The following is a 17,562-nucleotide window of genomic DNA, read 5'->3' as shown; positions in this document are numbered from 1 at the left end:
AGGTCAGTGAGCTATGGTCCATGAGCTAAAACTAACCTGCTGCCTATTTTTGTAAATAAAGTTTTATTGGAACACAGCCATGCTCATTTGTTTATGTACTGTTGAGGGCAGCATTGGTGCTACAACACCAGAGCAGAGTGGTTGCAAGGTAGCCTGTAACGCCTAAAAACCTAAAACATATGCTTTTTGGACTGTAAATGAAGTTTACAGAAATCTGATCTTAACTGTTCAAAATGTTGAGTGCTGAAGAGCTGTTAATTAACAAGAGAATGCATATGACTAATAATATATTCAAGATTTGATTAAAATCTAATGAAACTTAAATACCAGATTTTATGCATGTGAATGAGTATTGGACCTGAAGGTAATGTTGCTGTAATTTAGATCATTTTCGATTTTGTCTTTTGGAATTTCCTCTGGAGCCAGTCAAGAAAATTTGCTACATTATCTCTAGTCATCTGCTAACACAATACCTTCATGTTTTGTCTTAATAAACTATATTGAAGATCTTTTTAATCTGTCCCTTTTTTCGATTATCCTGACTATGTATTTGTACTTCTTAATAGCCAACTTTTAAAAATATCTGCCTACTCTTCCTCCTCCTCCTCTTTTCTCTTCCTCCCGCTTCATAACAGTATAGAGACTTGGGCAGCCCTTCCTGATGAGCAAATGAATCAGGTAAGTGGTCAAGATCATTATAACTTGAAAACTCGTTTTTATAGCTGAGTAATATTCAAAACTCTAAGCTCACACATGAGCAGCTTAGACTTTGGCAGCAGAACACCCCACCCCTCCAAGCTTAAAATGTGGTAGGACTTCTCTATCATGGCTCTTCCTGGTAGCAGATTGGAATCACTTTGATTTAGTCAAGTTGTTTTTAGTGGAGATTGAACATTTTACAAAAGTACATTACCACTGTCACAGCGGAATTTATTCCTGCAGTCAGCCTCTTCAATTTTGCACAGCTTAGATGGAATGCATGGTTGAAAGGTCACCAGGGGTTCAGTGCATGGTTGCCCACCAAACTGACTGGGGCGCAAGACAGATCTAACCTTAAACTGAAAGGAAAGAAGAGAAAGGTGAGTATGTCCAAGGCATGGTCAAGGTCAAAATGCATCTAAGAAAACTGGATTTCTCAATCACAGTGGTGATGTTTCCTGAGTTTCACTGACAATTCTTGTAATTACATAGTGAGCCTGTAGGGAAGCTCCCATCTTTCTGGGCCTCAGTTTCCCAACTAGTAAGATGAGGAAGTGGGGCAAAAACATTTCTAAGACTTTTCTAACTCTGAAATCATATGGTGCTAAGTTAAATAAAATCAAATGTACAGATGTTTATTGAGAGTCTCCAGGTGCAGTTAAGTTCTTCTAGGCGATAACAATACCCCTTCTATAACTCAAAGATAGTACGAAGTGACAAATGTGAAAGGATTTTAAGGTTTTTTTGCATAAAGGCATCACCGTGGAAACCAAGGTTGACATATTCCTCACACTTTAAAAGATTTTACATGGCGAATAGTAAAACAGAGAGTCAGAGAAGGAAAGAAATATGCTAGGACTAAAGAGTACTGAGTTTGAAGTCAGAAAAATTCAAGTTCAAAATTCTTTGGCAAATCATTTAACCCCCTAATGAGCTGCAACTTTGTCATCTGTAAAATGGGTAGAAAAACACAATATGATTTGAAATTTGGATAAGGTGATACATGATGAGGGCCTAGGACAGCTCCGCTCGGGGAGTGGGTGCTACACAAAGGAATTTATTTTTCTTCCCTAATGTGTAAATGCTCAGCACGGCCCTGACTGGGGTTCGCATGGACCAATGCCCTTATAGGAATGAGCACAAGGTGGGTAACTATTGCAGCTGGGAACAATAAACAAAGTGAGGGACTTTCCCACGTGGAGAGGGAATTTGGAGGAAGGGCAAGGAGTCAGACTGCTGATTCATTTCCCTCATTTCTATCTGGTTTTAAACCTTGGACTGAAATCCCCATTTTTTAGTATTTGTTTTTGCTTTCGGATTTCTCAGAAGGCACATGCAGTGGAATTCAGAACTGGCTAAGTGTGATACTAATACTGGGGGCAGTATTTTCTTTTGATGTTCATATGACAGTAAAATACATAAAATGAATACGCCTCCCCCCCCCAATGGAATTTCCCCACAGTGGAAGCTGGGACAGTTTATTTTCAGAAATTGAAGAAATTCAGCATTTCTGTGTTTTTGAACCTGTTAGAGAATTAAAGCACTTTATTGATTCAGATTTCCTGGATATGCCCATGTGTCACCTACCCGTTTTTCAACACAAGGGTCACAGTCTGACCATGGTCCATAATCTCCCAGGAGGCAGTTGATAGGACATGTTTGCCAGTTACATTCTCTGGTCTCTTGCTTGGTGCAAAGATCACAAGAGTTATCCCCATAGTACTGATCTGCTACTATTTGTCTGGAATAGTGAGGAAAAAACTGCTTAGAATGAGTGTGTTCTACTGTGGCTCCAGCCTGTAAGAAAAATATCATTGAGTATTAACTACAGTGAATACAAGGAGAGAATGTTTTCATGGGGAATCAGGCAGGCTGGCATCTGTGCAGTTCTTACCACTTAATGGAACTCAGGACTGGCTACGTAATTTGTGGGGCCCAGTGCAAAATGAAAATGAGGGACCTCTTGTTCAGAAACTAAGAATTTCAAGACTGTGATGGCAGATCATTAAGCCAAGAGTGGGGGCCTGTGTGACTGTGCCTGTCACATCCATGAAGTCGGCCCTGATAGATCGCTTGGAAGGGACTGGAAGGGAAAGAAAAGAAGTAAAAAAGGAAAGAAAGTTCTGGCAAATTACCTAAAAGATGGCAACATGATGTGATGAGTACAGTGATTGAGATAGGATCGGGGTGCTGTAGGGTCAAAGATTCAAAGGGAAAATGACATGAGAGACATCTTGAAAAATTCCTGTGAGTTCTCCAGGTAACAAAGGGAAGGACGTTTGGAGGGAGTGACATGTGCAAAGGTGAGAGGTGGAAGAGAGCATGAGCTGTCTGGGGAGGAGCTTGTGTGAGCAGCTAGGAGAAGTTCAGGACTGAGAGGAACGGCATGTACTGCTGTACTTATGTGGTAGGCAGTAGGTGGATAAGTGGATGGATTAGTGGGGAAATCAACTGGTGATTTTAATGAGATTCACAGTACATATGTAAAAACAATTTCTAAAATAAGTCTCTAAAAAGTGCTATAATAGTTAAAACACATTGAATGTATGCCTTTCTCTCCCAAGTATGTGAGCAATTTCATGACACAGAAACGTCTATCAGACTTAAAGAAACTGTGGGACGAGTAGCCTAAATTGATGAAAAGATTGAATTATAAAATGTTATCAATTGAACACAGTTTTCTTGCCATCTTGTGCACGCCAGCAATCAAGCTAGTAGCTAGCAGTGCTGCTCAATTGAGGTCCTGTTAGACTTGGTTTAATGAGTAGAAAATTCTCTATAATTAACTCACTAACTGTAAGAAAGCAGTTATATGCTGAGTGAGAGAAAGCTTTAGTAGTGATTCTAAGTTAAATAGTAGACTGAAAATATTGCACAAATTATTAATTAAATTTCATTGGAAGCCTTTGTTTTTAGAGAGAGAACAAAAATAGACTTCATTTGAACCTTATGTGGAAAAAGACATCAAATTTCATCCAAATTTGTGAGTTCTTACTTTGAGATCCATATTTTTTCCCATTGCTTAGTACAGCTCTTCTGACATTGCTGACTGCATCCTCAAGGTCTCTCAGGTCACAAAGGAAAGCTACATCACTCATACCTACCTCTGTCTGCTCTGGGTTCCAGAATTGCAGGTTTTTGAGCAGCTGGACCACTGAGTCCATGGGTAGTGATCACAGAAGCAGGAGTGGCCCTTGTCAATCAGAGCACTCAGCAGGATGATATACAGGGCAGAGTGTCCAGCCATGCCTTGCTAGCCTCCAGGCCCTGAGATGGAATGATATCATCATATCAGGTGCTTGTCGGGGTCATTTGGAGTCATACACTAAAATGTGATTTTAGAAAACATCTGCATTACTCTGCCTTCCTTAAGGCAAGTCAACACCTATAAATTCACATGCTTATGAGTGCAAATCTTATTTTTAAAGTTTAGTAAGTTTCTCTTAACTATTAACGATAGGCTATAAGACAAAGTATGTAGTATATATGAATATTTGTAACGCATTTCGTTCCAGAATGTATTTAAGACATATAATCTCATACTTCTCAAAACAACTGCTCATATTATGTGGGCAGTACCCTCAGTACATTTCAATTTTTCATACTTTTCTAGGACTGGGGAAGGGGGTTGGTCCATTCCTCTGGAAGGTCTATTTTATTTCCTAGCATCCTGGAAATCTGCTAAAGAGACTTCACTGTGCAACTGCCTCTACATATAGAGTCATAGAGGTTAGAGCTGAGATGGGTCTTTGAAACTTCCAGGTCAAACTCCTTTACTTTGTGCAGATTAAAATGAGGCTCAAGGAGGTGCAGTAGCGTGGAGGCTGTGTGACAAGCAGGAGCTTCATACTCTTGGTTCTTGGATGGGGTGCATCCCTACTCTGAGTTTCAAACAACACTAATTATGATGCCTGGAACTTTAGCACCCAGGCCACAAAAGGGTTTATCCAGCTAATGTCAGCAAAAGCTTTGAACAAGGGTTCCCACCCATCTGCTACAGAGCCTTGAGGATCCATGAGTTGTTTGAAAAACCATCTCTGCCCCCCAACATCATCAATTTGACCTTTACTCTAACAAAACATGCAACATGATTAGTACATATACATATACATATGCAGGTACTCCAAAAAGTTCTTGGAAAAATAGATTTAAAAGATAATAGGAATCTTTCTGTGAACTTTTTGATGAACCCTCGTGTGTGTGTGTGTGTGTGTGTGTGTGTGTGTGTGTATAATGCTGCTGTAATTAATACAGTAACTTTCACTTTCAACAGTTAAATGCCATTCACTTATCTGTGACTCAGTTTCATTATCTATAAAATAAGAATAATACTTACACCTTCCTCAAAAGGCTTTTGTTAGGATTCAATAAGAAAGTTTACATAAAACGCTTAGAACAATCTTTGGCATAGAATTATCACTCAATAAATATTAGTTTTTCAAATTAGTAATAAATTTTAAGAATGTTGTAATTATAATAATAGCTGTTGGTCATGAATTTTTTTCAAAATTAAGGGCATCCCAAACTACATCAAGTGAAGACTAAAAGTATTTTGATATTAAGTAAGGCTATTTACATTCAAAATATTTAGAAATACGGCTTTAGCTAGTTTGCATCTTAGAAATAACATTAGATTTCTTACCACCATATTTGAAATTATAATTGCCCACTAGTTTTTCCTATCTCCCTTCACTGCTTTATTTTTTTATTCATCCCCTCCTAATACATAAATTATTATTTAAGTTAATAAGTATCTCCTCTTCCCTTTCTCCTTCATTAGAATGTAACACCATGGTGGTAGATTTGTTCATGTTTTGTTCATTTCAGCATTTAAAAGCATGAGAGCAAGTGCAGTATGTATTGAATAAGTATTTGTTGAGTTGATTGAGTCTAGGACACATTTTAGAAATTGGTCATAATGAAATTTGAATAATGTAATTTAGGTCCATACTTACAGCCACTTCTGTATCATACTATACTTAAAATTTCTGTCAGATTATGAGATTTCACAGACTTTAGAATTGAACTCACCTGCCCAATCATCATTTACTGTCTTAGCAAGAGTGACTAGACCATAACTGGTTCATCCAAATTTGTTGTAATAGTTGACTGAAATAAACAACTAGATCTTTCAAGATTCAGATGTATTTTTTTTTTTTTTTTTCTTTTGTCTTTTTCCGTGTCCGGCAACGGATCGCAACCCTCAGTGTTGCCCCCGTACCGGACCGGGGACCGGCAACGGGATTGCAACCCTCGGTGTTGCTCCCGCGCCTCGCTCAGATTCAGATGTATTTTTAAAACACTTATAATATATTTATTTAGTTCACCTCTTATTTATTTGATAACATTTATTGCGTTATAAAGAATATAGAAATGTATGAGGAAAAGTAAGATGGTTTATAATATAACCAAATTGGAAACCTTCTGCTGACCTTTAAAAAAATACAAATAATTCATTCCTGTATTTGAAAATTTTAAACAGAATAGAAAAAAATATATGAGACCTGGGTTCTCATCTACCTATCACCAGAAGCTCTCCCCACATATAATCACTGTTTTCTCATTTTTATAAGTATCCAGTGGAAGGAAAATCTTCCATGTATCAGCTTACAATAAACATGTATGCATATTGTTTCAATATATACACAAGAAGAGAACATACAGTGGATGCTGCTCTGCACTTTGCTTTTCTTCAGTTCATTATATACTTTGAAAATTTTTCAGTATCAATAGATGCATATCTACTTCATTCTTTGTCATGGCTGCATAGTCTTGAATCTACTTGTCAATATTTAGTACACACACCACAGTATCTTTGTAATTATATCTTAGCATATTTTGAAGTGTATCCATGGGGCCAAATGGGTGTATTCCTAGCAGTAGAATGGCTCAGTCAAATGATATATAGATTTACATTTTTGATAGATATTGCAAAATTGCCCTACTGAAATATGGCTCTCTCAAGTGTCTCAGAGGGTGAGTTTCTTATTATATTCTTATGTGGTTTGTTTACATTTCTTATTGTCTTAAAGGGTACGTTAGTAAAAATAAAATGCGGTTCATCATTTTGTAAAATTTGTTTCAAGCCACACACTCGAGATCAGATATAATAATTGTTTCTTCAATATGCTCAGAAATTAGAGCATTTCTTGTTAATAAATTATTAAGCTTTTTGAATTCTACAAGCTCAGAGAAAAATGGTAGAATATAACCAAATCCACTGACATATGGCTGAGTATGTTCTTCAGTTTAAGATGGAATTGACACACATCTGAATACCCACGGTCTGCTGCTAGATGTTGAGTGAGATATAAAGAAACAGAAGCCGTTATCACTGTCTGAGGAGGGTAAACAGAAATTGAAGACACTCCCCATACTTTTTATCCAAACTTTTTAATTCAAGTCATAGATAAACTGCTATAGCCCTAGGCTACTTCAATCATAAAAATGAGAGGCTCCTTTAAAGATCAGTCCACTTACCTGATGATTCTAGTTCCCTGGTAAGCAACTCACTATTCCTGCTTTTCCTCAGCAACACAGAACCAGAGGACATTGGGACAGGAGTGGCCAGATAGAATTTAGGTTGTGATCAGACAGAATGCTGTGAGTCCTAATTATCTGACCTGAGTTCCAGATTGCGTGATTTTTCACTGTCTTCAGGGCCTTTGGGAATTGTCAACCACTAGACAGATGAGAGACCGTCTCCCCCAACCCTGAACCCTCACTGCCAAAATTGGAATCTTCTTATACAGGGACATTTTCAGCAAGGAAAACTAAATAGATTTTTTTGGTTTTGTTTTTGTTGTTTATTTGTTTTTTTTATTACATATTGGAAGAGACATATCTTTCAGAATATTTTTCTCAATTATAGAGAAAACAAACTCTTAAAGCATCTTGTAGAATTAACATGTAAAAGAAGTCAAACCGCAAGAGATTACCAGTTCACAGTTCTCAGCAGAAACTGTTTTAATTTCCAAAAGCTTGAAAGTATAGGTAGATTTTATCACAATTATCTTCAAAAACTACAAGAACAGAACCCTTATAAAATATTCTAATCTCTTCTTTGGTTATAACTGTTTTGAGGCAATTTTGAAAATGATATAAATTAAGGTGGTAACATCAAAACTTACATGATGAGGTGTTAATAAAAGAGCTAATTGGTAGCTTTCCTTTTATACGTTTGTTATGAGAAAAATTGTATGTTAAAAGGATAATTTTCATTCAAATAAAGATAATTATTTCTCTCTCTCTCTCTCTCTCTTAACTATCCCAGCATATAATATCATATGATTTCTTACTTACTAATTTCCAACATCTCCAGACATTTTGGAGGTATATAAAATTACGTGTGGCATTTTATCCATTACCATACAATTTTCATACAAATGTGCAACAAAAGAATGTTCAGTGAATACAGGAAGGTATTTGGAGAAAATCTTCCACTTCAGCAGCAAGGTAGAAGAGCAGCAATTCTGCAGTATTCTCATAATTGCCATTCCCTCTTGAGCTCTCTAAAAGTCAATTGAAATGGTTCAATTGAGCCATTGATGATGACTTTGTGAGCATTTAGAGATTTCTTCTTAAAAATGAAGTCCGTCTTGTTCTAACCTGTCACCTTCCAACGTGCTTTACTCCCATGAAGAATTTGTTTGCAAGGCAGTTCAGCATATCTTACCTGACGGATTTCAGAGTGTCCTCTATTTTATCCCAAACTGTAAGTTCTTTCTTTCCATCTCCTTATGAACTTCTCAAATGTCTCTTATTTTTTTCTGCTGTACATGCCCCAGAGGCTGAAGAAATGATATTTACTATTGCCAAGTTAGGATGAGAAGTCCAGACACATGACTGACCTTGGCTAAAGAGTATGTTTGTTTTACTTTTAACTGTTATTTTACTCACAGAGAAACTTGATCTCAAATGTCCTCTGGAAGGACATTTTTTTTTTAAAGGACATGAACTATTGGCTCTTTTGAGACTTAAGCAAAATAGTTTTTTCTTATTTTAAGGTAAACAAAGAAATAGCTATGGTATGAGTTATGTATTTTCATGCATGAGAGGGTAAGTTCGTTGGAAATGTGATCTGCAATTTTGAAATATTAAAATTAAAAATGAAATCATTATGTCACTCACCTTAAACAGTTTGTGGTGTCCATAGTCCTAATCTGCAAATGACTGAGGAAACAACAGGTATGCACAATGATAATCCAAACAAGCCTTCTTTCTCTATTGCTAGCTAACACAACAAATGCCATCATTTCCCAGAGACCTGGCAACACCAAGAGTATTGTCAAAATAAATACTCTGTGGAAACTCGGACTCTGCAAAAGATTACTCCAGTCAGCAGTATCCCTGAAACTCTGAGCAAGACACATTACCCAGGGTCCTGAATTTTCAGTGATCTTCTCATTCAAGGGTTATTGTAACATTATTGCTACTGCAGAGGAAAAATCTCTCTGATTCCATTTTTAAAAACCCTTTAGAAAAATAACTTAAATTGCCTTCCACCATAGGAAAGTGTCCATTTAATTAAAATATGTATAGATTTTTATATTTTTATTATAGAATATTTACCGAGAAAGATTTAGAAAATATTACTTGTAGGCATGATTTTATATGTAGAAAACTCAGAAGAATCTATAGATAAGCATTAGAATTAATAAACAAATTTAGTGAGGTTGCTGGATATAAGTTTATTATAGAAAAAAAAATGTTTCTGTACACCAGCAAAACCAAATAGAAAATTTAATTTGGAAATATTTAACATAGGAATGGTCAAATGGGCTCTTTGTATCTAATGATGATTATGTTTCCCTGAAAGTGTCACAATATAGCTTGAAATGGACTAAAATGGATATTATACTAAGGTGAAGTAGAACAAAACAGCACAACAGAAAAGAGAAAAACTATAGGGATTGAGAATGTGTATACATATTCTAGTCTGGATTCTGTGCTAACTAGCTGTGTGATCTTCAGTAAATTACTTCATAGAAGCTCTGTTTCCCCATTTGTAAAATAAGTGTTTTTGCAAACTTTTTTCAAAGCTGTGGAAAATTTCTTGTAAAACTATTCACTATATCTTCAATATTTAAAACAGCTAAAACAAATATTCTTCAAACAACTTAAATTTTCACCTTGTGGTAGGAAATGATTAATTCAGCAGGCCTAGAGATTCTTTGAAATACAGCTGGAAAAAAATCACTCAAAGGTTACATACTTTAGCATGCATGAACTTTCCCAAGGCCAGACTAAGTCAGAACCAGAATATAGACTATCTGACTTCATCTTTTTCTTTCTCCTATACTGTATTGAGTCTCTTAAAATTGAAATTTAAGGCTAAAGAGGAAAGCTGAATGGTATGCTGCAGACCTTTGTTGAAGACACTTTGGAGCTGGTATAGCAGCTTCAACCTTGAGAACCTGAGAAAATAAATAGGAGAAGAAATATTTGGTGACCAGGCACGAAAATATATCATTTAAGACTGTATACTTTTTTATCTAGGTGATCTGTGAGGCCCTAAAATTAAACACATTTTTCCTGAGCATACAGTGTTTGGAGCTAAAGGCAAATTTTAGAAGACATAACCTAGAAAGGTGCAAAGTCAGGAGCCAAGAGAATGAACTTAAATAGTGTCTTTAAGTAATGTGGGCTAGGAGGAAGATAGAGAAGAAGGTTGTGTTCCACGGCATTGGAAAAACACGGGTGGAGGGAGCTGAAGGTGGGATGGGGGAATTCTTGAGACAGAGTGCAAATGTCTATCATCCAAGTACTAGAAGTGACTTGTCATCAACTGAAAATCCAGCATCTTTTCAATGATGTATTTGGGTTCCCCATCATGTGTTCTCATGGATGGTTTAATGACATATCCCACTCATGAGTCCTTTTCTGGAGCAAAGTTTGGCAAACTACAGCCAGGGAGGCAAATCTGGCCTGCTGCCTGTTTTTGTAAATAACTTTTTATTAGAAAAAAGTCACATAATTAATCATTATCAATGACTGCTTTTGCATTACAACAGTACAATTGAATAGTTGTGACAGAGACCATGCAGCCTGTAAGCCTAAAGTATTTACTGTCTAGCCCTTTACAAAAAAAGGGGTAACCCAGAGGGAAAGATTTCTGGTCTGATAAATTTGACCACAGAGTCCCGTTGGCTTTGGGAAGTAGAAGTAGTCCTACTTGGGACTGATGAGTGGGTAGTTTTTCCAGAGCAAGGAATCGAATACTTGTGTATAATTGTGCTCAGGTTTCCTCTGGGCATGCAAAGAATACAGGTACTCTCTATACAATATTCAGATGTGTGCTGCTCAGAAATGAAGCATGCTGTGAAATTTACCAGCTGAGCTGTTTCAGCAACTGCAGGATTACTAAAGTGTTGGCTGGTGACAGGAAATACCTTTTCACACAAACTGCCTTGTATTTTCATAACATGGAAAGTTGCTAGTGACTGACCAGTAGAAAGCCGAGGGTGTTGTAAAGGAACAGAAGGGTGTAGGAGGAAATTAGAGCCAGGACATGGAAAGTTAAGATGGAGCGATTACCATTTTTCCAGAAAGAGAATATGTATTTTGTTACAAACCATTATTCCTCTCCTAATGATGATAGATTCATAGCCAAATGATATTTTCTGCTGAGAAAATAACCCCAAATATAAGATAGTGAACAGTGGAAGCCACTATCTGAAGGCTCTTTCACACGCTAAGTATCCATATGCTAACTTATTACAGCAAAAATAGTATAATTTCTTGTTCGAGGCAAGGCTAATGACCCCATCTATTTCACAAGCCCTTTAGAGTGTACTTTGTCAGTCAATATGTGAGTAGATGAAGTGAAACGGCACATTGAACTATTTCACTTGGGAAATCATAGATCAAAACTCCCAAATGTGGAGGAAATAGAAGTTGCTTTGGACCTGAGGCTACCACACTCTTTTTCTCTTTTTGTTATTATGAGAAGGATAGTCTAAACTTTGGTATCTTACCATCTACTCCTCATTCACTTCAGTCTTTGCAATGTGGGTTATAAATACAGCCAGCCTATATATATGAGCTGTGCTCTCAGTCACCATCACTAACTTCCTAATCACCAAACTGAATGACCTCCTCTCAATCCACTATCGGCTTCCTGGACACAATACCAGGCATGTATTGCTCTCAACACTCAGGAAATTCCTCTTTTGCCTCCCTGTGATTCTCTTCCTATACCCATCTGGGATTCTACCCTCAGCCTCTTTTCTTTCATTAGAGATTTCATCTACATCTATGGGTTTATCTGTCACATTTGTGTTGATTGTTTCCTAGTTCACCTGTCTCAGTATCCTAATTTTCACGAATAATGTATGAATAGAACACCACATCACAGTGATCACATCCTTTCTCCCCCACTCCTCCTGCCCTTCCCAGTGCTAAATCTTGGAGCTATTATCCCTGCAGTGTCTCTTGTCCACGCACACCCCATTGTTTCCACCTCACCATCATGTCTGTGGCTATAGCTCCACTTCCAGCCCTTATGAACTCACACCTTGAAGACTGCAGCAGTGGCTCAACTGGTCTCTGAGCCTTAGGACTCCTTCTGTAATTCCTCCTAAACGACACTGCCAGGTTATTCATTCTAGAGCTCACCTTTCAGTGGCACAACCCTACTCAAAACCCCAATGTCATTCTTTTAAGGAAACTACTGGATTAGGAACTGTTTTAGTCCATTTTGTGTTGCTATAACAGAAATACCTGAGACTGGGTTATTTATAAAGGAAAGAGGTTTATTTGGCTTACAATTCTGGGACAGCTGCATCTGGTGTGGGCCTCAGGCTGCTTCTACTCATGGCGGAAAGTGGCAGGCAGCCAGCGGGTACAAGCAGATCACATGGTGACAGGAAGTGAGAGGAAGCAAGAGAGAGAGAGAGAGAAGGTGTCAGGGTCTTTTTAAGCAACAAGCTTTCACAGGAACTAATAGAGCAAGAACTCACTCATTAATCCCTCCTCCCCCAGGGAGAGCATTAATTCATTCATGAGGGATCCACCCCCATGACTCAATCAGTTTCCAGCACTGCCACATTGGAGATCAAATTTCCACATGAGTTTTGGAGGGGACAACACATCCAAACTCCATCAGGAACAGAGTTCCAGTACCTAATATTTGAAACCCTTAGCAGTTTGATCCTTCATTACTTCTTTAGACTTACTTTCTCTCCTTCCTTTTGTATGCTCCACCATCCAGCCAAATTGGACAACTTGCTGGTCCCCCAAATTGTCTAGTTTCTCCTGCCATTGTATTCTTTCTTTACAACTTTTTCTTCCCCAGTTTTGAATTTTGAAATATTAGTGTATTGTGTATCTCCTCTTTGAGGGCCATTGCAAATGTGTTTTTTTCTTAAACCTTTTCTAAATTTTTGAATTGCTTTCACCCTTTAGATCAGATATGACATGATTCCTCTACCCTTTAAACTCTCATGTGGAACTCACCTGGTATTGCCAGATGTTATGATTATTAAATGCTTCATTGTCACCCACCCTTCTTACTCCATCTAATAGATTTGAAGTTCCTTGATGACCAGGTCTGAATAATATTCATTTTTATATTTGATCCACATAGAATGAGTTGTCTACACACAATAAATTTGTGAGAAAATTGCTGCATATTACATTATGCCTATACATATGTGCCCTTTGCTAATTCCACTATATAGGCATAAGAGGAAACAATCTTTCCTGCAGCAAAGTGCTCTAAGAATTATTTTTATTTACATACTTGCCAAATTTTTGAACAATGCATATAATGATAGTAGATTGAGCAAAACCTTTTGCAATTCTTTAGAATGAAAAGGAAATAAACTACTATCGAGGCTCCTAATCTAAAACTGGTCTAATGTAGACAGTAATAGAAATCTAATTTGAGATAAAACAAGTCAAACCTCGGTAAGTTTTACGTCTTCTAGGATTATAGAGAAACCTGGAGTATATTCTAACTCAAGATCTTCTGGGAAAAGGCAACAAAAAAGCAGCTTGAGGTCAGGTGGGTCTTGCCTAGACTCTTGGGTCAGCTTTCTAGTTTACTTCTTGATCAATGGTTGTCCCATGCATCTTGAATACTGTTACCAAAGTAATTTTCCTAAAGCTCCACTATGCTGAAAATGACAACCTTATATTTGGGTAGTGTTTTATACTTTGCAAAGTACTTTTCAAAGTGCTATGGGAGCAAGAGTATCTTGATTCTTCTATTTCATTTAATCCATAAATATTCACCTATTATACATCAAGCATTACACTCGGACTTAAAGATTCAAAGATAAATAAGTTTGGTTAGTTCTTCTGAGAACTTCAGCTCAACAATAATGGTAGTTGGAAAGAAAAGAAAAGTAAGAAGTACTGAAGATTATGAGAAATCTACCTATCATGGAAATCATAACTTCCCTTGTGTATGCAGCCACTTTTTCTCTTGTCTTTAGGTCATATTCACTGTAATTATCACCATTATTATTATCCAAAGGCTTTTATTCACCCATTTTGCAAAAATTTACGGCAAGGTGCTGTTCTAAGCACTTGACCAGTAAACAAAATAGAAAAAAAACAAATCCTGCCTTCATGGAATTTCCAATATATTGGGGTGAGGAAAGAAAAAACAAACAAAATACATAAGCAAATTATTTTTCTTTTAGAAATATTTCTTTAATATTTATTCAAATATTGTGTCTTCTAAAAATGCAGGTCATTATCTATGCCTCTATTTTCTCCTGGCCCTATGCTTTCTTGGAGAACATCTGTCTGGTCTGATTTCAAAAACTCTAATCCTACAGGACTTGCTGAGTTAGCTGCAGGCCCCAGGGTTCTGCCCCTTAGACAAAGCTGATAGGCCAAAAATGGGTGAGGGCCAGTTGGATTTCATGTGTCAAGCTTGGGGAGTGGGACCCAGAAATTCTACTTAAACAGAATGTAAAGCTTGCTTACACCACGTGTTAGGAGAAGGAGAGAATGCCTTTCTTTGGAGAGAAAAAGAATGAGGTGGGAACTTAAAGAAATGTGCAGATATGAGACCACGTGGCCCCAGAGAATGGAAATGTTGTCTCTTGTGAGGCCCAGCTGCACTTCCTTCCCTTGTATTTCATAAGGTGCACCTTTTCCTTCCAATAAATTATCTCTTTCACTTATGAAAGTTTGAATATATTTTTGTTACTTTACAAACAAGTGATCCGTAACTAAGATATACTTTATGATTTTCAAACCATTGCAAATAATTTCAAAAGAGTTATTTGAACACTTTCGCAACTGCATGACATGGCACTGCTTAATCAGAATGGATGCTGTCCAGTTCATCCAGACCCCGTATCCCGGTGGATGTCAGCCCTGAGCCCTGTGCACAGTTGTGTTAATGGTGCACATCGCCTGCTCTCTGTGTGCTACATACAATCACCAGCAATAGTAGAAAGTAATAAATTAGTTAAATGTCTACTAAAAATGCTTTACTCTACCCCCTATGGTTGTATGGAAAGAGGAAGCTAAAAATTGTTCTTCCAAATCAGGACAGCTTCCTCAAGGTAGGGTCCTCTAGCATCAGTCTATAGGATGGAAGAAGGAGGCTGAGAGAGAAAGGCCATTCTACGTGCATATGTGGCTCTTGAGAGAGCTTTGAGGGGCCTGGATTTAACATGCATATTCTCTGGGTTGTGAGTAGCTAATAAGAAAGGCAATGAAAGCAACACAGGGAGATGTGAGGTCCTTGAAATAGCTCTGATGAAATGCTTTGAGGGAAAATTCCCATCCTGAATTCGGAGGCTGTGGAAAACTACTGAAAAGCTAATGATAGTGATGTGGTCCTCTGGGCACGGGGCAAAACTGAAGGAAAGAAAGAAGGAAGAAAAAAATCCAGGTCAGGGATTATCGGGCCCTTGGCTAGGTTTGTGGCTGCAAGGCAAAGAAAGAAATGCTTTGTTGGAGCATGTAAACAACTCCAAGTTTTACCAACAGTGAAAAGGTGAAAGGCAGTGAGAGCGGAACATACCCTCTCTTTGAGACATAGATTATAGAAAGAAATATCAATTTCATTGACGTTCTTCAAGTAGGGAGGGAGGTTGTCTCAGTCAAATGTTTGGGAGAGTAACAGTCCCATCAACACGTGCTGAGCATGTTTGATCGGCAGTGGGAGACAGTGGTCCCAATCATCTTTCTACGTTATTATTAGCAGGACTGTGACCAGAGAAGAGAGAAAAATGAAAGAACAGGAACAAATCGAAAAGCATTTGAGGAGGCTGCTTTTTAAAACAGACAAACTCCGAAGAACAAAAAACAATCTTATAGTAACAAAAATCTCAAACTTCTGTTGACAAAGGATGGTGTGTGATATACGGACATAATTTCCTGATTTCTCGACATGTATTTCAAACTCTTGCAAAAATGAGGCTTGTTGTTTAACTGTGTTTATTCTTTTTATGACCTGATAAATAGCCACTTTTTCTTACCAGTCTGTCAAAATTTGATCTTAAGATTCTCAAAGTAGTTCTCGATCCACCCTCAAATTGGAAGTATTTTGAAAGCCTGTTTTTCAGGTTCATTTGAAACCATGAATAAAATTGTCAGTAAAATAAATATGATCCTTGTTTTCATGAGTATACTTTCAGCCTACTAGGTAAAACTGATAATTATTAAATAAACACGCATGAAACGTATGTAATAACAAATTTGATACTATGAGAAAGTATAAAGAAAATGGAATTAGTTTTGGATGTCAGGAAAGGATGGAGGACAGACATTTGAGATGAGACCTATTAGAGGAGTTGGAGTTCTGCTCCCTGGTGGAACCTGTTTTACTTTGTTCTTTATTATCTTTCATTATTCCCTGGCTACCCCAAACCATCCTGTTATGCTTATTTTGCTTCAATAGACTCACTAATGTTTTGTGTGTAATCAGAAGTAAGGACTTTGTATATACTAGATTTTTAAAATTTATTTTTTAATTAATTAATTAATTGTTATTATTATTTTTTACATTCTAAAATATTGCAGAACAGTTGGGGGGAGAGGTTAGGGTGGGAGGACGAGGAAGGGGGTGGCAGCATTTTGTATGTAATCAGAAGTAAGGACATTTATATATACTAGATTTTTAAAAGTGCAAACATAGGGCCGGCCTTGTGGCGCACTCGGGAGAGTGCAGCGCTGGGAGCGCAGCGACGCTCCCGCCGCGGGTTCAGATCCTATATAGGACTGGCCTGTGCGCTCACTGGCTGAGCACTGTGTGGAGGACACCAAGCCAAGGGTTGCGATCCCCTACCGGTCACGAGAAAAGACCAAAAAAAAAAAAAAAGTGCAAACATATAATATGCATTCTTGGCAATGTAATTTTAATATTTTATTAAAATATTTTCTTTATTTTATTACACCAATCTATTTATGAAGAACAAAAAAAAAGAGAGAGAGAGAGAGAGAGAAAAGGAAGCAAACCAAAGCCAGGACTTCACTCTTTCTCACCCTATAGTTTTCGTGCTATAGTTTTCATGGAAACTCCATGATAAACTGCTAACAATTTTTGCTTTAAGTTCTACATTCACAACAGAAATGGGATTTTTTTCAAGAGGATGAAAATTGATTGTTGGTGGGGGTGGTGGAAAATTCTTGGATATTGCAATGGTTTGTGGCCCTATAGAACTCAACCCTGCCTGACACAACCTCAGCCCTTAGAATTTAATCTCTCTTGTTGGGTTTTCTTGTCATGAGCAGCACTGACATTGAGTTCATGGAAGATACACGAAATGCATATGAGATTAGAGCTACAAAACAGTGGTGACTAGATGGCTTTCTTTTTTAATTGATTGCTCTATCTCAAAGGCATATATAAGAGGTGGCCTACTCATGTCTATTGGCTGCCCTTGGCTACCTATC

The 17,562-nt window shown here is 37.5% G+C and overlaps 1 protein-coding gene across 1 annotated transcript in view; it reads right to left on the bottom strand.

Moving 5' to 3' along the window:
• Positions 1–3,968, bottom strand: part of C6 (complement component 6) — a 58,460-nt gene extending 54,492 nt beyond the window's left edge. Inside the window, exons 1-3 of the mRNA XM_008581522.1 lie at positions 3,804–3,968; positions 2,287–2,440; positions 914–1,058 (exon numbers count right to left, since the gene is read on the bottom strand). Coding sequence (XP_008579744.1) covers positions 914–1,058; positions 2,287–2,440; positions 3,804–3,946 — 442 coding nt within the window. The 5' untranslated portion in view covers positions 3,947–3,968. The remainder of the gene's footprint in view (positions 1–913; positions 1,059–2,286; positions 2,441–3,803) is intronic.
• Positions 3,969–17,562: the final 13,594 nt, after the last annotated feature.

This window comes from Galeopterus variegatus, unplaced genomic scaffold (assembly GCF_000696425.1).
Source record: "Galeopterus variegatus unplaced genomic scaffold, G_variegatus-3.0.2 Scaffold2380, whole genome shotgun sequence".
Taxonomy (NCBI): Eukaryota; Metazoa; Chordata; class Mammalia; order Dermoptera; family Cynocephalidae; genus Galeopterus; species Galeopterus variegatus.
Note: the sequence above shows the minus strand (reverse complement) of the source record. Positions and strands in the feature narration are given on the sequence as shown.